General features: G+C 46.7%; 1 protein-coding gene across 4 annotated transcripts in view; it reads right to left on the bottom strand.

Annotated features, from left to right (window-relative positions):
• The window catches only part of ADGRL3 (adhesion G protein-coupled receptor L3), a 421,071-nt gene that overhangs the window by 155,207 nt on the left and 247,677 nt on the right, over positions 1 to 18,187 (bottom strand). For all 4 annotated transcript variants that reach the window (XM_067297303.1, XM_067297300.1, XM_067297302.1 and 1 more), the window contains one exon: positions 2,278 to 3,078. In XM_067297303.1, coding sequence (XP_067153404.1) covers positions 2,278 to 3,078 — 801 coding nt within the window. The remainder of the gene's footprint in view (positions 1 to 2,277; positions 3,079 to 18,187) is intronic.

The following is an 18,187-nucleotide window of genomic DNA, read 5'->3' as shown; positions in this document are numbered from 1 at the left end:
GTACTTCCTAGCGGTCTCTCAAAATCACATGCTTCCACTCTTGGGGGACGCTGCAAGAGCACTCACCCTTCGGGGGACAAAATCCGGAGCAGCGGTAGCTTCAGAGAAGCAAAACCGGGGAAACGCTCATTCGTATGCTGCACCGTAACAGAAAAAGCTATCGGAGGGGGTTTGTTTTTTGGAGAGGAGGATTTGTTGGCGTTTTCTCGCATTTGTTTACCCAGACTGTATCACAAGAGGGTGATGATTAAAATGAATAACTCTGGTGAATATTAAGATGGATTAGGTTGTGGAAAATTTTTCCGTCTGTTGATACAACCTTTGGGTTTCCTCTCCGCACGTGCCTAGCGGCGCACGGGGGGAAAAAAAATTCAGAAAGAACCTGAACGTTTCTCTTGGCCAAACTCCACCTCCTCATTCTGCCGCTCACCGGCTCCAAGCAGCACAAGCACATTTCTTCAGCAACCGCTTAGAAAAGCTCTTACTTTACGTATCCTTGCAACGTACTATGATACGTAGCGATTTCAAACATGTTTCAAATCCGTTAGCGGCTCTTCAGCTTGTTAAATACATCACTTTTCTCATTAAGATCAATTTTTGCTTTTAAGAGCTCCGGTTTTAAAACTTCACCCGCAATCCGTTTTTAACAACCAATTTGTTCTACCCATCAATTTTACAATCTTTCTTTTATTTTTTCTAATTAAGCACATAGTGTTTACATATTTTGCCGCTCCAAACCGTAACCCTCCGGAAAACGGCTGTAAAAAACACACTGCTGCGAAAAAGGGGCAGCAGAGAGCCTGCTGCAATATCTGGAAATGATTCATCGAAAAGGAGAGAAACCCTCGGAAATGGAAGGGATGCCATTGATTTGCGCTCCTCGGGGATAACCGATAACTCATAAATTGCTCTGCTTCGCTCCACTGCTCGGAAAGGACAGGCTCGTCATTAAGCTGCGATAGCAAAAGGCATTACTTCATTTTTCGGAGCTCATCGAAGATCTTGCAGAGGGCAACCCGACTGCAAGCGGCCCCGGCTCTTCTCTTAACGCTCGCAGCGTTTTGCTCATTTGCCTCGTGACGATTTCTTTCTCCTCTTCCTTACATTTTGGTATAAAAATTGGAAGATCACTGCCCTTTTGCTCCTCCTGTTCCTCCCCTCCCCAGACTTCTCCTTTGCAACCTGAAGACCTGAATCCATTCATCTGCTTCTTCACCTTTCTTATTAAGTTTAGCAAAAAAGAGACCATTTGGAAAATAACCATTTCGCTAATCAAATAGTCTACTGTCCAAATTGTATTAATTCTGCCTTTCTCATGACTTTTTCAGCATTCCTGAAATACACAGGCCAGCACATGAAATACCCGATAACTATTACTCCTTTAAGTTTGTGCATAGGAGTATTTGTTTGAAAATGTTAAAGGAAACGCAGTTTGGAAATTCGTGCGCCGTCAAGCGAGTTGGACCACATCTGGGCTAAGCGAGGCTACTAATAAAGTAGTAACTGTGAGCAAGATACTTGCAAAAGGTTGAAGAAGTTGGTCTTCTTTAAGCGAGCAACCCAACGAAAATCATCATCAGCGTAATTTCTGATAGAAACCCAGGGAAAGCTGGAAAACCTCCGAGGGTCGGATATTCCTCTCCCAGAGGAAGCGTTACAAGATTTAGACTTTATGATCTGAGCAAAATGCCTTTTAAAAAAGAGCAACTTTAAAGAAAAAAGTCAGACAAACAATTTGGAGGAGTTTGTTACCGTTTCCCCTCCTGACGTCTAAGCGTACACTTGCGTGTGCGCACCCACATGCAGCATTGGTGGCACCTTTGGTAAAAGGCCCAAACTCCGCCAATTTAACGGCACTGACTGACTTAAACTGGCTGGCAATTTGTCCCATGCTGCTGGCGGCAACGGCGTCTTCTGCGCTTTGCTGCCCAGAAATTCCCACAGAAGCATGGGACAAAATGCAGCGAAGAAGAAAACGGTGTTGCCGTCCCCGTGGCTTGAACAAAAAAGCGGGCGTTTGGAGGCTGGCTCAGGTTAGTTATGGGAAACACGTTCCTTTTTCTATTTCATTTTGTACTAAGACACGCAAAAATATTTTGCATGTCTTAAACGCTGAACATCCGCTGTAAATGCTGCAGTTGGGGTTTCATTTACAAACATGGGTGGATCAAGAACACAGGAGCATGCTTCAATTTTAGACCTTGTCTGGAAAAAAAAGAATAACAACAACAACTCAACCAGCTTTTTTGTTTTTTTCCTCAGCCCCCAAACCCTTACCTGCTCTGCTGTCCAGTGGTCCAAAATCCAAGGAATACTTCACCACGTGGTAGTTGTTCCACACATACAGGAGGTTGTCCCGGGGATTATAATCCACGGCAGCGATGTACTGATAGGAGTTGGGAAAGGGCACATCCACCATGCTATCCTTGCTTTGGTCAGTGTTATAGATGTAGTCTATTTTATTCCCCGTGGCTTCGTTGTCGTCGTCCTCGTACACCGACTTCACCACGTACAAGATGCCGCAGATCATGAAGGCGTTAGAGGCCGACCTCTTGTCGTAGGCGGTATCCCACGTCCCTTCGATCCGCAGCGTGTAAGGGTTCAACTGGCTAATGACTATCTTGCCGTTGTTTTGCTCGGTTGCATAGATTACCCACAGCCCGTTCTCATCCACGGCCAGGTCGATATCCGACTTGCCGCCCCAGCGGTAGGGAGAGGTGTCGTGGTAATTGGCGTTGGCGATGATGGCCTCGCCGCTTTTGATCCTGGTCCGCAAGTCAAACTTGACTATGTTCCTGGTGCGCTCCTTGTTGAAGAACAAGGCGCCGTCGTACACCACGAAGCCCGTGCCGTCCACCCGGTGCGGCAGCTTGTAGGTGGTGGTGGGTCTCCCGGCGATGAAGTCGTCCTTGGAGGAGTACTCCGTCAGCGTGTCCGTGCGGTACGGCGTCCAGGGCATGTAGTAGATCTTGTCCGACGCCTGCAGAGGGTCCTTGCACCAGGCCCCGGACTGGTGGTCCGACTCAAACAAGTGTTCGCTCTGGTATACTCCTTTTAGCAGGCCAGGACAAAGAAAAACTGCCGGGGGGGGAAAAGAAAAAGAGTTTAAACCAAAACCCAACATTAGCGACAGCTCTGGGGGGTGGCACAAACTTCTACATTATCCTAGGTCTGCAGTGGAGAGCGGTCGAGATCCAAAGCAGCCCCCGAGCGATGCCTGGCAATGCCTTCCCGCTGGCCGTGGGGCTGGAACAAGGCTTGCTCCACCAAACTGATTTTTTTTTTTTAATTTTTGCTGCTTTTCTATCAACTTTGGTTCATTTCCTTATCGCTTTCCCCATCTTTTTGTACTTACTTGGCCCGTTCGCCCCTGCAACCTCTGAAAGGACTACGCACCCCCCCCCCCCCCCGGGGCTTTCTGGGCTTGGGTTGCCGGAGGGTATTTCTACAGCGAACCCGGAGCTGCTAGGTGGAGGGGGAAACTCCCGGGGCATTGCTCCACGCATCTATTTTGAACGGCCCCCTGAAGAGCGGCCTAGAAATGGAAATAAGAGAACCAAGCTCCCATCCTTGCAGCCCAAGACACATTAAATATTTACAGGGGACCGAGAGCAAAGCAGAGGTGAATCCCTCAGCATCTCAGAAGAGTATTTAAAGCAAATGGGAGAGTGGGGGGGAGAAAACCCAGCTACGGAGCAGTGGTTTAACTAGAAATAAGGCTTCTGAAGCTGCTACAGGACACACACAACATGCAGTCCACACGATTAAAAATGAATGATGGATGAACGCTGAAAGGAAAAGAAAAGGAAGGAAGGCAGGAAGAAAGGAGAGAAGGCAGGAAAAGAATCAAGTCCGCTCGGAGAGGAACCCAAGGTCTAGATTTTAATCAGTTAAAAAAAAAATGTCCTGTTAAATATAGTAGTAATTCAAACTTAAAAAAAACAAAACAACAAAAAAACCCACATGTACCTTCTACTGTTACATGAGAGGAGCACAGAGGAGCGGCTTGACTAACCGGGGTGGCTTTGCTGCTCAGACTTCGGAGCAGGGCCGGCTCGAGTGACGGGGCCATGCCCAGGTTTTGGGAGAGGGTTCGGCAGCCGCCAGCACCGCGCTGGGAGCTGGACGAGGAGGTCGCCGGCCAGGCGCTGCCGGCGGCACGCGGGACGCCCAAATGCGCCCTCCCGGCTTCCGGTGCAACCGATTCTTGTTGCAAATCCAGCAATTGAGGTAATAGAGGAAGATCTGATTTAGCAGCCGGTTTAAGAGCACGTTGCTCTACTGGAGTCTAAGCAACCACCTGCAGCAGCTAATAAAGCAGTGCTCTTTCTAAGAGGCTTTTACAGCCTAGATATACATATGCATATATATGCATATATATATACACACACATATATATGCATGTGTGTATATATATGTATGTGCATGTGTATATATATACATGCATATATATGCATACATATATATATATATATGCGCGTATGCATGCTTTTCCAAATTCTTTGGGGCTGGAGAGGAGGGAATGGTCTAAACCTCTAAAGAGCAATTTAATGAAAGAAAGCGGCACTGGCAACGCTTTTCAGCAAAAATGAGTTATCTAGTGAAGTTGAGCAGCAGAGATACTGAATATACTTTAACAAAATAAAAAAAAAAAGTAGTGAGAATTAATGACAAAGTATTTCAACTAAAACGTTAAACTGTTAAATAACTTAGCCTATACATAAGTTATATATATATATATATAATTTGAAAGGTATTTAATTACCTTTTTGTTCCACTTCTATTGTAGAGAGAGAAGTAAAGAGAGAAAGGAGAAAAGAGAATAGATTAATGGTACTGCATTGGCCAGGTACTTTTATTTACCTCTTTCATATGAAAAGGAAGTTTTATTAACTTACTTTACTTACTACTATAGTATGTGAACATTTATATATATATATAAAGCGCTTCCTCTCATAGACACGGGAGAATATGCAGACAAGCTGAACAAAACAGACATATTTTAACTTTACAAAAATCCCAACGCTTGGGACATCCAAAGCCCCCTGAAATTTTTGAGATACCTCATCACCAGGCGCCTTTGGATCAGGTTCATAGAGCAAAACTAAATACTCGTACACTGAGACAGGACTGATTCAGATTTATGTGCGGAATCAACCCTTCCAGGGAGAAACTTTATACAACAGACATCTTTATATCTTTAGCCCAAATCCTGCAGAAAGCGAGGGCTTTATGCGGGAAAACACTCCCCCGGGATGCTAACAGGGAACTTCGGAGAGTCAGATCAAGGGCACAGAGATGCGTTTGCACAGTCCTGCCCTGTGCCTCGGAGAGCAACCTGCCTTCGTGGGACCTGGAAGAAAAGCGTTTTAGATATCGAAACGCTCCAACCACTTGTAGCGCTAACGAGTCCGAAGCGTCTACGGCGCTAGCGCCGCGCTGCCGGAGCGGCCGCGTCCCTCCGCACGGAGCTCCTGCCGGACGCGGCGGCTGGAGAAACCCGCGCGGCAATTGCTCGCCCTGCACCGGGCTGCGGCTGGCCACGGTTAAGCAAAGTATTAAAATAACGGCATTAAACGTCTCCGGCAAAAGCAAGAAAGCAACGCGACGGATCCCAAAATGCACAGCTGCTTCTTCCGCCACGTCCCAGCTTTCTCCTGGTTCTTTGGATGGAAGGAAACCGGAGGCTGCCGCGCTATTCGTTACGTAGCCGAGCCGCCAGGCAGATTCCTGGAGAAACCGTGCAAACAAATTAATTAAACGCTCTTAGTACCGCTGGGTTGAGTCTCTGCAAACACGCTCTTAACTTCCGGCACAATTAACACTCGAGCAGCATTAGCTGCTCATCTGCTTACCAGCGCGCTTAGTCGGGCTCGGCTATTTTGGGCACGAGCGCGTGGCGGTGGCGGCAGGGACCAGTTTGAGCACATCATACTCCTTTCCATGAGGCTGCGAACAAAATCTCAATTTACCGCACAGCAGCAACGCTTGCCTTTTATTAAACAAAGAATTAGCACTGCATTTGCTGGAAAAGGGAAAGATCATCTCCCTCGCTCCGCTTCCAAATCACATTTTTCATATAATACCGCGGCATCAGCGAACGAAAGCGCTCTGCGAGTACCTTGCCTTACAATGGCTTCGTGCAGCACGCTTCCAAATTTATCGCCTTCCAGTTAATTTCAGAGTGAAGCACAGAGATTAGAAATGCCAATAACCCATAAATGCTTTCCCAAACCACAACCTAAATGAGATCCTTAAATATGGTATCTATAGGCTCTGCAGAAATCAAAGCTGGCTTTTTTTTCCCACAAGTGGGTTTTTTTTTTAAGATTTCCATTCCTCTGATAAATTTGTAAAACCTTTCAAACCATTAATTTGAGCTTTCTTAAAATATCAGTGCTTTCAGTCTGCTTTTTAATACATAATAAGTAAATTTAATAGATGCTCACTAAAATAATGCTAAGGATTATTAATGTTGCCACTCAAGTCAGCCTAACTTAGAGTCATCAGGACCCAGGAAACCACCAACATGCACTAAGTCTTGTCCACTGGAGGCTTCTGAGAGATGGAAAAAGTTAAGGTTTCCTAAAAAATTGCCTCGCGTATTACAGATCCAACTTGAGACTCCTTCGGGAAGAAACCATCTTCTTGTTAGACGTTTGTATAATGAACGACAGGCACCAGGCTATCCCCAAACCCAAGAAATAACAAATGTTTTTCCATGCCACTATCCCCTTGAGGCTAGTTTTCCAGGAGCTGAAATACGATGACTTCATTTCCTCACTTCAGGTACCAAAACACACGCAAAAATAGGCCTTTAAATATTCTGGTAGGGGGGAAAAAAAACAAAATCCACCCTCAGTTTTGCAGAAGGGCAATGACATTTCTGGATTCCGACTTGAGGGGTCAAAGAATAAAACCAGTGCTCTACGCCCAGCCCTGCACGAGCTGATGCCCTTTTGCCGAGCAGAGATCAGCGAGCTGGTTCTCAGCAGTTTTGCAACATTCAGACTCCCTGAAATTCCTCTGAATCATTTCTATTCTTTCTTTTTCTCTCTCCTCCGGTTATCGTTTTAGCTGATGGCCACAGCGACGGGCTTCCCTGAAGAAGCAGACCCTTCATCAGCGCCAGCAGATACTGAACATGATTGAGCCAAGCTTCTAAACATGCAATGCCAGAGGTAAATATTTTCTGCTCGAGTAAAGATAATTCACTTAAGCTATAATAAATCCTGAATTATACTTCACTGAAGAAAAATAAATTTACGTTATATGAATATGTTACATGAATGGTTAGGGCTGTGCTATTACCCTGGCCAGCTCACAGCCGCCGGTTTTCCAAGGTGGGAGGACTGCACTCATCCTGTTCCTTACACCTTTTCCATGAGCATTGGCCACCGCTCACCATCAGAGGCAGAAAAATGAGCTGGACGGACTTCTGGTCTGACCCTATGGCCAGTCTCACGTCCCTCTCTGGTCACCAGCTTGCGCAAAAATAAACAGCGGTAACGTCTTCATTTACCATGACTCTTCCAACCTGCAGTGCACCAGTATTCAAAGCAATTAAAAACAAGCAGCGGGATGAGTTAGTGCAAGAGGAGAAAAGCACCGGCCGGTACGGTGCGAAATTCGATTACGGCTATGATTCATTCGGCCAAACTTGCGTTGGCAGCTGGCTTCTTACTGTTTCTAGTGTGACAGCAGATGAGTGAGCTGCCGTTAAATTACTGCAGAATCAGCCACCTGGACACCGTTCTCCCAAAATGAAGGAAAAAAGAAAGAAAAAGAAAAAAGGGAAAGCCCAGATGCAGAAAGGGACATAGGCACTGCCGGGCTGACCCTAGGCAACGCTTGCCAAGCGCTGGGCTCCTGCCGTGCATTCGCCACGAGATCCCTTTGCAACGCCCCGGGAGAGCTAAGCCCCGTAGGAGGAGGTCCAAAACAGCCCTCGGGCTTCGTGCAGGGAGCCGGCTAGCGCTAGATAAAGCCAAATTCGATCCCTCCTGTCCTCAGCGGCTTTGCCGCTTCCTTTGGCGCTCCAGAAGGCACTTGCCTTCTGCTCTGCAAGAGAGAAGAGCTGCTCTACAAAAGGGGGGAGAGGTCTAACTGGGCATGACTTCCCGCTGCCAGGTTTAAGGAGTGATAGCTGAGCATTTTCCAAGGCCGTTTGGCTAACAGCACTCCTCTGGAAAAGGTCTGGGCACAAAACGAGGTCTGGGATGGTGCTCGCCTCCATCAGGACCCAAAGGTTTCTGCATTACGTAGAGGTGGCCCAAGAGGTCCTGGCTGTAGGGCTTGCTCCACTGCATGTGTCGAATGAGACTTTCCAAGACAAGGATCTATTTTATGCCCAACTCCCTGTGCTGCCTACTCGGCCCAGGATCACTCGGAAATAGGGTGCAGACAGACAGACCGACAAAACGGTTGGAAAAACCCACAGAGAAAGAGCTGTCTTGGAAATCACCTTGCCTAGTAAAATCTAATCTTGTAAGTGAGTGTGAGTCTAGGTCATCTTCTACTTGGTCACTGGGTGCCCCCGTAAGCGGTCATGTTAACCAGACCTAGGTAACCACCCTGCTTCTTCCTCCTCCTCCTGGGATGTCAAAAGCACTGCAAGATCACTTGGCGACAAGGCAAACGTAGCTAATTAGGCATAATTATTATTTGCATAGCTATTTATACCTTCCTTGCCAGATTAATTGTAAACCCTCCTTGTTTGGCTTTAGAAGGAACAAAAGCCTGAGGTTCATTAAAGATTTGTCCTCGCCCAGGCATGAGACAAATTTGGGATGTCAAGACCATGACAGAGGCATCAAGGCAAACCATTAGGTGTCTCGCCTTAAGCGGGAAGGGGAAATGTCTTAGGTGGGGGGCTGCTGAATTACAGCGCTGTGTCCTTTGGTCCGATTTCTCTCCAAAGAGGAATAAGCTGTTTGTCATGCTGCCAGCTATGAGCCTAGCCATAAAATAATGGATTCCACAGGTCCAAATGAGGCTAATCATGATTGCCAAGGCATGTCTGCGCGGCGAGAAGCGAGTGAAATCTGATTCTCTTCAGAGAAAACATTTTTTGAAAAGCTCTTTGCTCGGCAATAAGCCTTGGCAGTTATCTCATGCCTCTGAGTATCGCCCATATTTCTTGTTTGATTGCGAGGCATATTGCTGACACCGGCTGCTATGGCTGAGCTTCCTTTAATAACGCTTGGTAGGTAGAACGCCACTTCTTCTTCGTTCCCGAGAAAGTCGTAAGGAAGGAGGGGGTTGCAGGCACCCACTGCCTTTCTCAGCAGTCCTCATCCTAAGCGCTGCTCTAAGACCGGGTGCTGCCACGGAACGGCCCGTTCGAAAGCAGAAAAGGCTCTCCGCGAAACCAGGCGGCAAAGCGACGCGCTTGCCTTCCCCTCTCCGAACCGGGGAACACCTACGAGGTCACCGGAGTGGGGGGACTTCACTGCAGCCGCTTTGGGGAGTAAGTGAGGAGCGGAGAGAGGGGTCACCGGACTGCCGAAGGAATCGGTCCTTTGGAATGAGGTTTAGCAGCCTGCCCAGCAAATTTTAACAATATGCGTAATTTTCTTAAAAAAATAAAATAAAAAAAAAAAGCAAAATGGCACGAATGCAGAAAACGGCTTTGGAGCCTGCGTTTTAGCCGCCCTTTTGCCCCAGCTCACGGTCCTCCAACTCAACCAAGCCTTGGCCAACACGCGGGTGCTTCGGCGGAGAGCACCACCTGCCCAACGGTAACAGGACGGCTCCGGCGGCGACTTTCCAGCCCTTGCTCCCGGCTGCACCGGGGAGATGGGAGGGGGCACCCGCACGCCTACGGCCGCGAGAGCGGAGCGGCTCGCAACAAATGCACGCCACGAGCCCCAGCCCGAATAAAAAGCACTTCTGAGCCGCAGGATTTAGCTCCCTGCTGCTCGTATCCGCGACTCGGAAGGATGACATTATGTTTTATACTTCTTTTCTCATGAATAAGTACCGATATAAAGCAGGGACCTCGCTGCAATGAACTGTCACTTTAAAGGAATACATCGGAGACCTTTAACTTGCACTGGTATATTCACTGAAGTAAAAATATTATTCTGCTTGGGAGAACCACAAATTATAGCAATAAAATATATGTGGTGAATACGTAGAAATTTGGTACTATTTGCAATGAACTGAATATTAGGCACCACTAAGACCTATCATTTTTGCTATTAATGGAAAAAAAAAGACTATTTTATTTCTAATTTAAAGCATATGAATTTATGAAGGTTCAGAGAAGTCTTTTGTGTGCTTTTGCAACAGCTTAACTTCTAATATATTATGTATTCGGAAATCAGGATCGTTGAGCCCTCGCACAGTATTTACTGGTGCACGTTATTGGAGCGGTCAGTGTGTGGTGCCCTCTCTCTATTTCAAAGCCAATGCAGCATTTTCACCATGGCATCAAGAGATTAAAACATTTCTCCCCAGAGGGGAAAAAAAGATATATGTATATATGTGACAATGAAACACGCTCATTTTGCTATGAGGTAATTCAATAAATCTGTCCGCTTCACTGAGGCTCGGTTTTTATCTAAAACAGCACTTACTTGTCTTGCTAACTCCAAACTGGAAAAAGAAATCAGGGCATGGCTTAGTCTTCAGCAATCCGAAAATAGAAAATTGGGCTAGGAGGGACCCTGCGAGGTCAAGGGGACAGATGCGGATGCCGAGGCTACGCCTGGTAGATGTTTGCTTCCTCCTGAAATCTCTCCTCTGCCTCACCTAGATGAGGCAATAACCCAAGAATTGCTCATGGTGCCAGAGGCAAACACGGACGGGGCCACGCTGACCCAGCGGCGCTGAGGATTGGCCCTTTCCTTTCCTTGCAGCCCCTCTTGTCCGCCTCGGTGGGCGGCCTCCTCCACCAACCGTGATGGGAAGACCATGGTGCAAAAAATTCACAATTAATAACAATAGCACAAAACTGCTTTCTCGGTCTCGATATTGTGCAAGGGTCAAACGATGCTGCCCCGGCTGTGAGCACGCTATCCTGACCCAAGCCCAAGCACTGCTCATAGTGTCTCCTGGGAGAACCTTTTGGAGATGCGGCTTCCCACAAAACTGTTAAATAACCATTGGGAGGGCTGGGAAGGCTTTTGAGAAGAGTTGGACCAGCAAAAAGCTTTCTTGGGTAACCCAGGGCTGATGAGAAGAGGCAATACCTGGCTAGAGCTGGAAATGGAACAATTTAAGAAGCATCACCATTAAAATTTCAAGGAAAAACAACCTAGAGACCACCCAACAACACATATCTGAACCGATCGTCATCACAGTCCATCACTGCCCCAGTCTGCTTTTTCCACGCTCACCTCTCTGAGAGGTAGCACTTTCCGAAGAGCAATGAAACAGCAAGATGCCAGTAACCCATGGGGCTAAAAGTTTTATTTCTCCTGGATTATAAAATTCGGACCATGCTTAGGCACAAGCCAACAAAGGTTTAACTAACTGCTTGGCCAGAGCAGGCTTACGAAAGCCTACAAAGCTATGTGTCTCCATCACAACTCAACAGTGAGAGCAGCACAACGAGTGGTTGTGGCTATCCTACCCTTTAGCCAGAAGGACGTTGGGTGCCACTCTGGAGCTCACACGGCTCAATATTTTACAAGCGCCAGATTTTATAAAATTTAAACATCTTTCAATGCGTCACCATGTTTTCATCGAGCTAACATATGCAACGGGGGGAAAAAAAAAAGAAAAAGAAAAAAAGTGCCTACCACTGCTCCACCTATGCTGTATTGACTCCAGTGGATTACCTGCTCTTTGGCTTTAAAACGTTAGCCTAAACTAGCAGAACACTACCGCATTTTTAAATCCTTTCTATAAGGACTCTGATTTTCAGAGAGCGGGTACTCAGCAGCCTCCGAACAACGATGGCCCTTAGTTTGATTTGATATCGATGGTCAGAAATACCCCAATTTGGCACTGTGCCCTGCAGGCTGCATATCGTTCGGCTATTTGCCCATACCTGGATAACGCATACAAAACGCCTGCCCGCTGCAGACTAGGCAACGCCACCCAAAAAGCACCAGGCAGCCCGCACTGCAGTTCCTGGCCACATCCTTTCCCGTAGAGCGATATATTATTGAAGTATAGCCGAAGAAATTCCCTTTGAAACCAAACGCATGGGTTCAACGAGCAGGAGACGTGCCCTCGTGCACGAAGCTTTCTGCAGAAGAGCCTGAGCGAAGCCTTGCCCTTTTGGCCGTCTTCTGCTCGCGGGGCCACCCGTCTGTCTCCCCGCAGCCGACGCTCTCGCCGACGCAGCTGCGCGGCAAACGCGGCATCCCCTGCGACAGCTGCAAAATCTATAGGTAAAGACGGAGCCGATCAGTTTACAGGACCCCCCACCGCCGAGCCCAGGCAGTGAGCAGTTCATAACCCCAGCAGATGCCTCCCGTTTTGGGTCGCGGGGAACCTCCCAGGCAAGGCTACGGGGTCGCTCTTGTCGTAGCCCACGGGGGAGAAATACAAGTTGCGGGCGGCCTCCACGTCATTCAGAAAACCTCTCAAACGGTTTGTAAAAATACACCTTCGAGCGATGGCTTCCGGACGGGACTAAAACTCCGCGCCGAATGCAAAGAGGAGATATCGCACAGCTGCTCCTTCCCAAAGGCCCCTGGGGAAGCAACGTACCCATTTTACAGGGAGGAAAGCAAACGCAGGTTACTGCCCCCCGACGGGCGCCGCAGGGGCCGGCGAGCCCCTACAGCTGGCCACTTGCCAGCTATTTAATTGCCGCTTCAGTAGCTCACAGCAATCCCCAGGGCACAAACTCTTGAGGAATCCTATTACTCCAGTTTTCAGGGGAAAAAAACGAGGATTTTACAGTCTGCTCCAACTCATGCAATAAAGTCTGGGGGGGAAGCGGACCAGGCGCTCGCGACGCAGCCTGCAGCGCATTAGGCAAAGCGAGGCTGCGTTTGACGTATGCACATCCATGCACGAAGGCAGGCACAGGAGAAATACGTTTGCTGGAAAACCGAGATGACAGGTCCAGTCCATCAGGGCTCTTTAGAGATGGGGACGTTCCAGAGAACCCTAAACTTTCATCATGCCCTTCCCGAAGGGCGAGCGGAGCCAGGGCAAAGCATGCCCGCAGCACGTTCAAACCTCCTCTTACTCCTTTCCCCTTTTTGGGGAGGTGGGAGAGAATTACGGGTCAATTAAAAAAAACCCTGCATAAATAGTAAAAAAAAATACTGGTAATTTACATCCAAAGCCACGTGCTATCTTGGATTGGAATTGCACCTCAATTTTTCTTGGAAAACATATTTCGCCACTTACATTTCTGGTCATCTCTAACTGCATCACAACCAAATTCATGGAGAAAATACTGGTCAAAATAAATAGGCCCCATTTTCCTGAAGGCGAGGGGCGAAACAATTGTGTCGAGACTGAGATGAAACCCTAAAGACCCCTAAAACGGCAGGTTTTGCGGCCAAGAAAGACTGCTTTTCTACGGAGGTACCTCGTTTTGCTCCTCCTGATGCTATTTTCAATGCAAGCCTCACCAACGTTGCAAAACTCATTCTTCCAGCGAGTCTCCCCCGGGTGCAGCTGGATCCCGTGGGTGGTAGGAGGAAGAAATACCTGCGGGAAACGCGACTCTGCCTTCTCCACCTTGCCAAAAGCCTCCTTTCTCCTCCTCTTGGGGCTGGGCCTGACCGGAAAGGAAAACCGTAGCCACCAGGTGAGGACGTAACGGGGATTGCTCCGAGGCCATCAGGATCCGTCCAAGTTGCACCCAGTCCCACAGCAGTTGCGACCGTGACCTTCTCTGGCAATTACAGCTCCGCTTTGCTGTTACACTGTTTTATCCAGCCGTGATTTTGCAGCTCCATGAAGCACTCCTGATTAGATTTTCAGCGCTGTTACACATGAGGTCTCCTGTATGGAGCAGCTTCCATACAGAGGACCTGAGAATCGCCAGTCAGCATTTTTCAGTAGATGTGTCTTGCAGGAAAATACAAAGAGGGGAATCATACTTTATTAAAAGAAGTAATTTTAAAGTGCTTAATTTTTCCTTTTTCTTTTTTTTTAAAGCAGCACCTTCATTTCAGAGGCGCAGGCATCAACGAGAGATGGAGGCACCAGCAGTTCTTTCATGCCAATGTTAGTGACTTCAATCTTTTGCAAAGAAAGAGAACCCAAATGGAAGAGGAACGATGGGACACAGAAAACCAGCAATCAGATCCCATTTGGTTAATCGGTTTCTGTGTCTTTTAACTGATACAATTCCAGCTCATTAAAAGCAATTTACAGCGTGAAGTTCAGAACTGCCCATGAGCTTACCACACTTATCACCTACGATGCGCAGACCTGCAATCAATAGGCTTTTTATTATTTTATTTGGTCAATTTGCTTAAAGACAATGAAGCCTTCACATCAATACACTCGGTAAAACTGCACCCCAAGTAAAGAGAAATGGGATTTAAGTGTTGCTCCTTTAGCAGGGAAGCTGTCAAGGACAGCTCTTCTGGATAAAAAGAGAAAGGGTGACCAAAACCTCTAAATAATGATGATTTTGCACTAAATGGAAGAAGATTATTTTATCTGTTATTTCTCTTGCAAGGCTCACCTGCCAAGCTCGCTATTTTTCTTGCTCATCCTTTTGCAATTACTCAGCCGCTCGCGCAGCCAGGAATAGCACAGGCGGCCTGAAATGTCCACTGCAAAACACCCTTAGCAGGATCGCCATCAAGCAAGGCGGCATTAATCAACTCCTGCAGGCTGGACCTTACGGAGACACAATCGGTTCAAAAAATAAAACCCAAAACACTTAACTGCTTCTGCGAGCTTATTCCAAACCATTCTGAGCTTGCAGTTAAATTATGTGCTGCGGGTATGCTAAATGGGATGTTTATATTCCTAGCAAATATTCCGTGCGTTTCCAGAAAATGTGCAGAACTGCTAAAGTAATTTTGGAGAAACCTGTGGACGAGATGGACTTGCAGCAGCAGATACCAGGCGCGATCTATAACCCATTGAAATCAAAATTTTAAGTCCACAGCAAGCAGATTTTGGCTCGAGCACACCACGAAATCCGAACACCTATTCCATGGTGGTGCTGGAAAACTAGGGAAGCTGCGTCTCCGTACAAGCGTGAGAGATCAGTCCGTCTCTTCGAGAAACGAAAAGCAATTTTGTCTGGATTTAGGGCAGGAGGGTGGCTCGAAGGCTCAAGCAGCAGCGACGAGATCCTCTTTTCGGCTCCATCCCTATTTCCAGGCAGGCAAAAGCCTGCCCGAAAGGCCCACCAGGAGCACCCACCAGCCCAAATCTCCGGCCCACGTATCGCAGCCTTTTTGAACCGGGAAGACAAGTGCTACCGTCACAAAATCAGCGTTTTCTTCGCTTGCGGTCCAGACTGTCACCCCGCTTCGCCGCACGTTCTCGCAGAGCTGCCACATTTTGCCGCGGAAGCATCTTCGCTGCGGCGCAGGGGGAAGAGCAGCATGGGGATGTTGCTAGATTTTAATTAATGTGTGAAAAAAATTTAGGGCTTGTCAAGCAAACTGTGTTTCGGAGCAAGAGATATTTGCATATTTATTTATTTAAATGGCACCAGCGAGCCAAGTCTACATATAATAAAATCAAAGAGAAAACATAACGTTCGTTTTCTCTTAGGTACCTCCAATTCAACATTTTCTGTAGCACATCATTCTCCGCAGCGTTAATGCCTACGCTTTTATGGACCAAACGCGATCATTACTATTGCAGTTAAAAGAAAACCTGCCGGCTGTGAAAAGGAGGCTCTAATTGACTGACTTTGTTTTATGAAAAACTCGGGGCCCAAATTCTTTATGCAGCAAATTGAATTTTCAACCCGATGTTTATCACGGCGCGCAGTTGTTTCCTGAAAATGAATTCTTAAACCAGTGACACCGGGCAGACCCACTGGGGTAAAGAGCTCACCTGGTGTTTTTAAAACTACTGCTTGCAGTAAAAGTGTCAGCCTGGAGAGGAAGCAACAATTTTGGCTTCTGCTGCTGATTTCATAGGTTTCAAAATTATATTAGGACATTCATTTATTGCCTGTGTTAACTGGGAGACACATAGCTTTAGGTCGGAGCAACTACGTGCATTTAGAAGCAAGTCCGTCACCTTTGCACACGATTTTTCTTTGTAGGTTAGGAAAAATTTCAAGCTGAATATGTACCGTTAGTCGTACATAAAAAAGCATATCCCTCCTTATTTTTAGAGCCATTACACATGCACAGTTCTTCCTGGGAGCTTCGGAAATTCGGAACGGGGGGCTGTATTTAGAACAGAAGTCGTTCTCGGTCTGAGGCTTTCTTACCGGTCATCAACGACCATGCAGCTGGCAACAAAATCAACCTCTCAGTCGTCTTTTAAATGCGATAAACACAGAACTGGGGCATATTATTGCTCTGAATCATCGTTAGCCAGTTTTACATCCTGTAATTTAATAGCCGTTTGCAGAAGAGCTGACACTACCACTCTATTCTTGCTCAATATTGGAAAACTTAATTGGATACCTATCAGACTCCGGGCAAACAGCGATAGAAACCAGACAAACTTTAGCCTCTTGACCCTATCAATCGACCAAAGTAAAACACACCGGCGATACCGCAAAAGCTGCGCGAGCGCTAACTCGGGCCAGTTCTGCATTCCTGGGACTGAGCAGACACTTTGCTGGAGCCGAGAGGAAAACCTTCTAAAAAACCCCATATATATATATATATATATACACATATAATAAATAAATAAATAATTAAATAAATAAATCTGAGGAGACTGATTAATAGCAAATCCAAAGCTCTGCAAACTGCCATCCTCCCAGAGCCTGGGCTTCCAAAAAGGGAGGGTGACCGAAAGCAAAACCACTTGGATTTAAAAGGCTGAAGCTTGCAAAGCCATAGCCTCCGCCACGCGCACGTATTTATGATGGAGGAAGCGCGAATTGGAGAAACGAAGCGGGAAAAAGAACAGAAGGGGGAAAAGGAAAGGTGAATTTTCCATAAAACCTCCCAGAATTCACACACAGAAAAAAGGGAAGAATTCTCTCTCTGCAGATAGCTTGCATCTCCACACCGTTTAACGGCAGTCATATACCTAATTTCCGTGGACTCGGATATGACGACAGCAAATCTTGGGTACCTGGCGCTCCTTTTTCCCCTGCAAAAAGAATTACCAAACGTAGCGCTTGAGAAAAATTCTTGGTTAACTTCAGCGCTTTGTTTCGATTTATTTTCTTTGCCTGAAGAGAGGGCTGTGCAAACGCTGCACCGTTAAGGGAAAGAAGCTCAAACTTTATATACGGGCTTTTTGCCCAGTGTCTCTTGGCACGCTTCCTCGGGTTTTAGATTGCTTTGTATGGCGAAGCATTACCAGAATAAGATAACACTGTGTTATCTGGGCACTAAGGAAGGGCTTTGCGCTAAAGAAATTGAGCCAGAACCTGTTTTCTAGGAGAGCAGTGAGCGCATTTGAATAAGCACTAAATTCAGCGAGGGAATAACTAATATGATTGGTTTTAAAGACACAGAAATGAATATTTTGCTATGTTATGAATGTTAAGCAGAATTTTAAGAAGCGAGAGGAAGAACGCTCGTGCCTTCTACTCCCAATTTTGGCCAACGTGCTGTGGCAATTTCATAAGTCAGCAAGTAAGCAAATGATTGTGATTTTATTTTTGAAAGGCTACTATCGCAAAATACCTTTGGCTCGTTTATTCTGGCAATATGTGCCTTAATTATGTATTTCACATCATAGCCCACAAAGGTTTCTGCAGCATATTTTGCAAAAGTAATGAAGATTTTTAACACACGGTTCTCCACCAAATTAGACACCGATCCTGCAGATGCTTACACAGTTTATTTGTTCCCAGATAAGACATGTGCCTAGACACTAATGTCCGTAGTCAAAACAGGCACACACTTAGAGAATGGCGTTTCCAAGACGGTCAGTCCGCTTTCTGAGGACTACTTGGCTGCAATCATCCAAATGCAAATGAATAATAGCATTGCTATCATCTGGGCTGCTTTTAAGAGTGCCGCTTTTATTCCACAACGATCTTTCGCATACCGTATTTCTAACGCTTTTTTATTTTTAAAAGCAAGCCATGTGACAGGTATAGACTGAAAGGAAAATCAGCTTATTGAAGGAATTCATAGTATCTTCAACAAAGCCA

The sequence above is a fragment of the Apteryx mantelli genome, chromosome 5 (assembly GCF_036417845.1).
Source record: "Apteryx mantelli isolate bAptMan1 chromosome 5, bAptMan1.hap1, whole genome shotgun sequence".
NCBI lineage: Eukaryota > Metazoa > Chordata > Aves > Apterygiformes > Apterygidae > Apteryx > Apteryx mantelli.
This window is presented reverse-complemented; position numbering and strand designations above follow the sequence as displayed.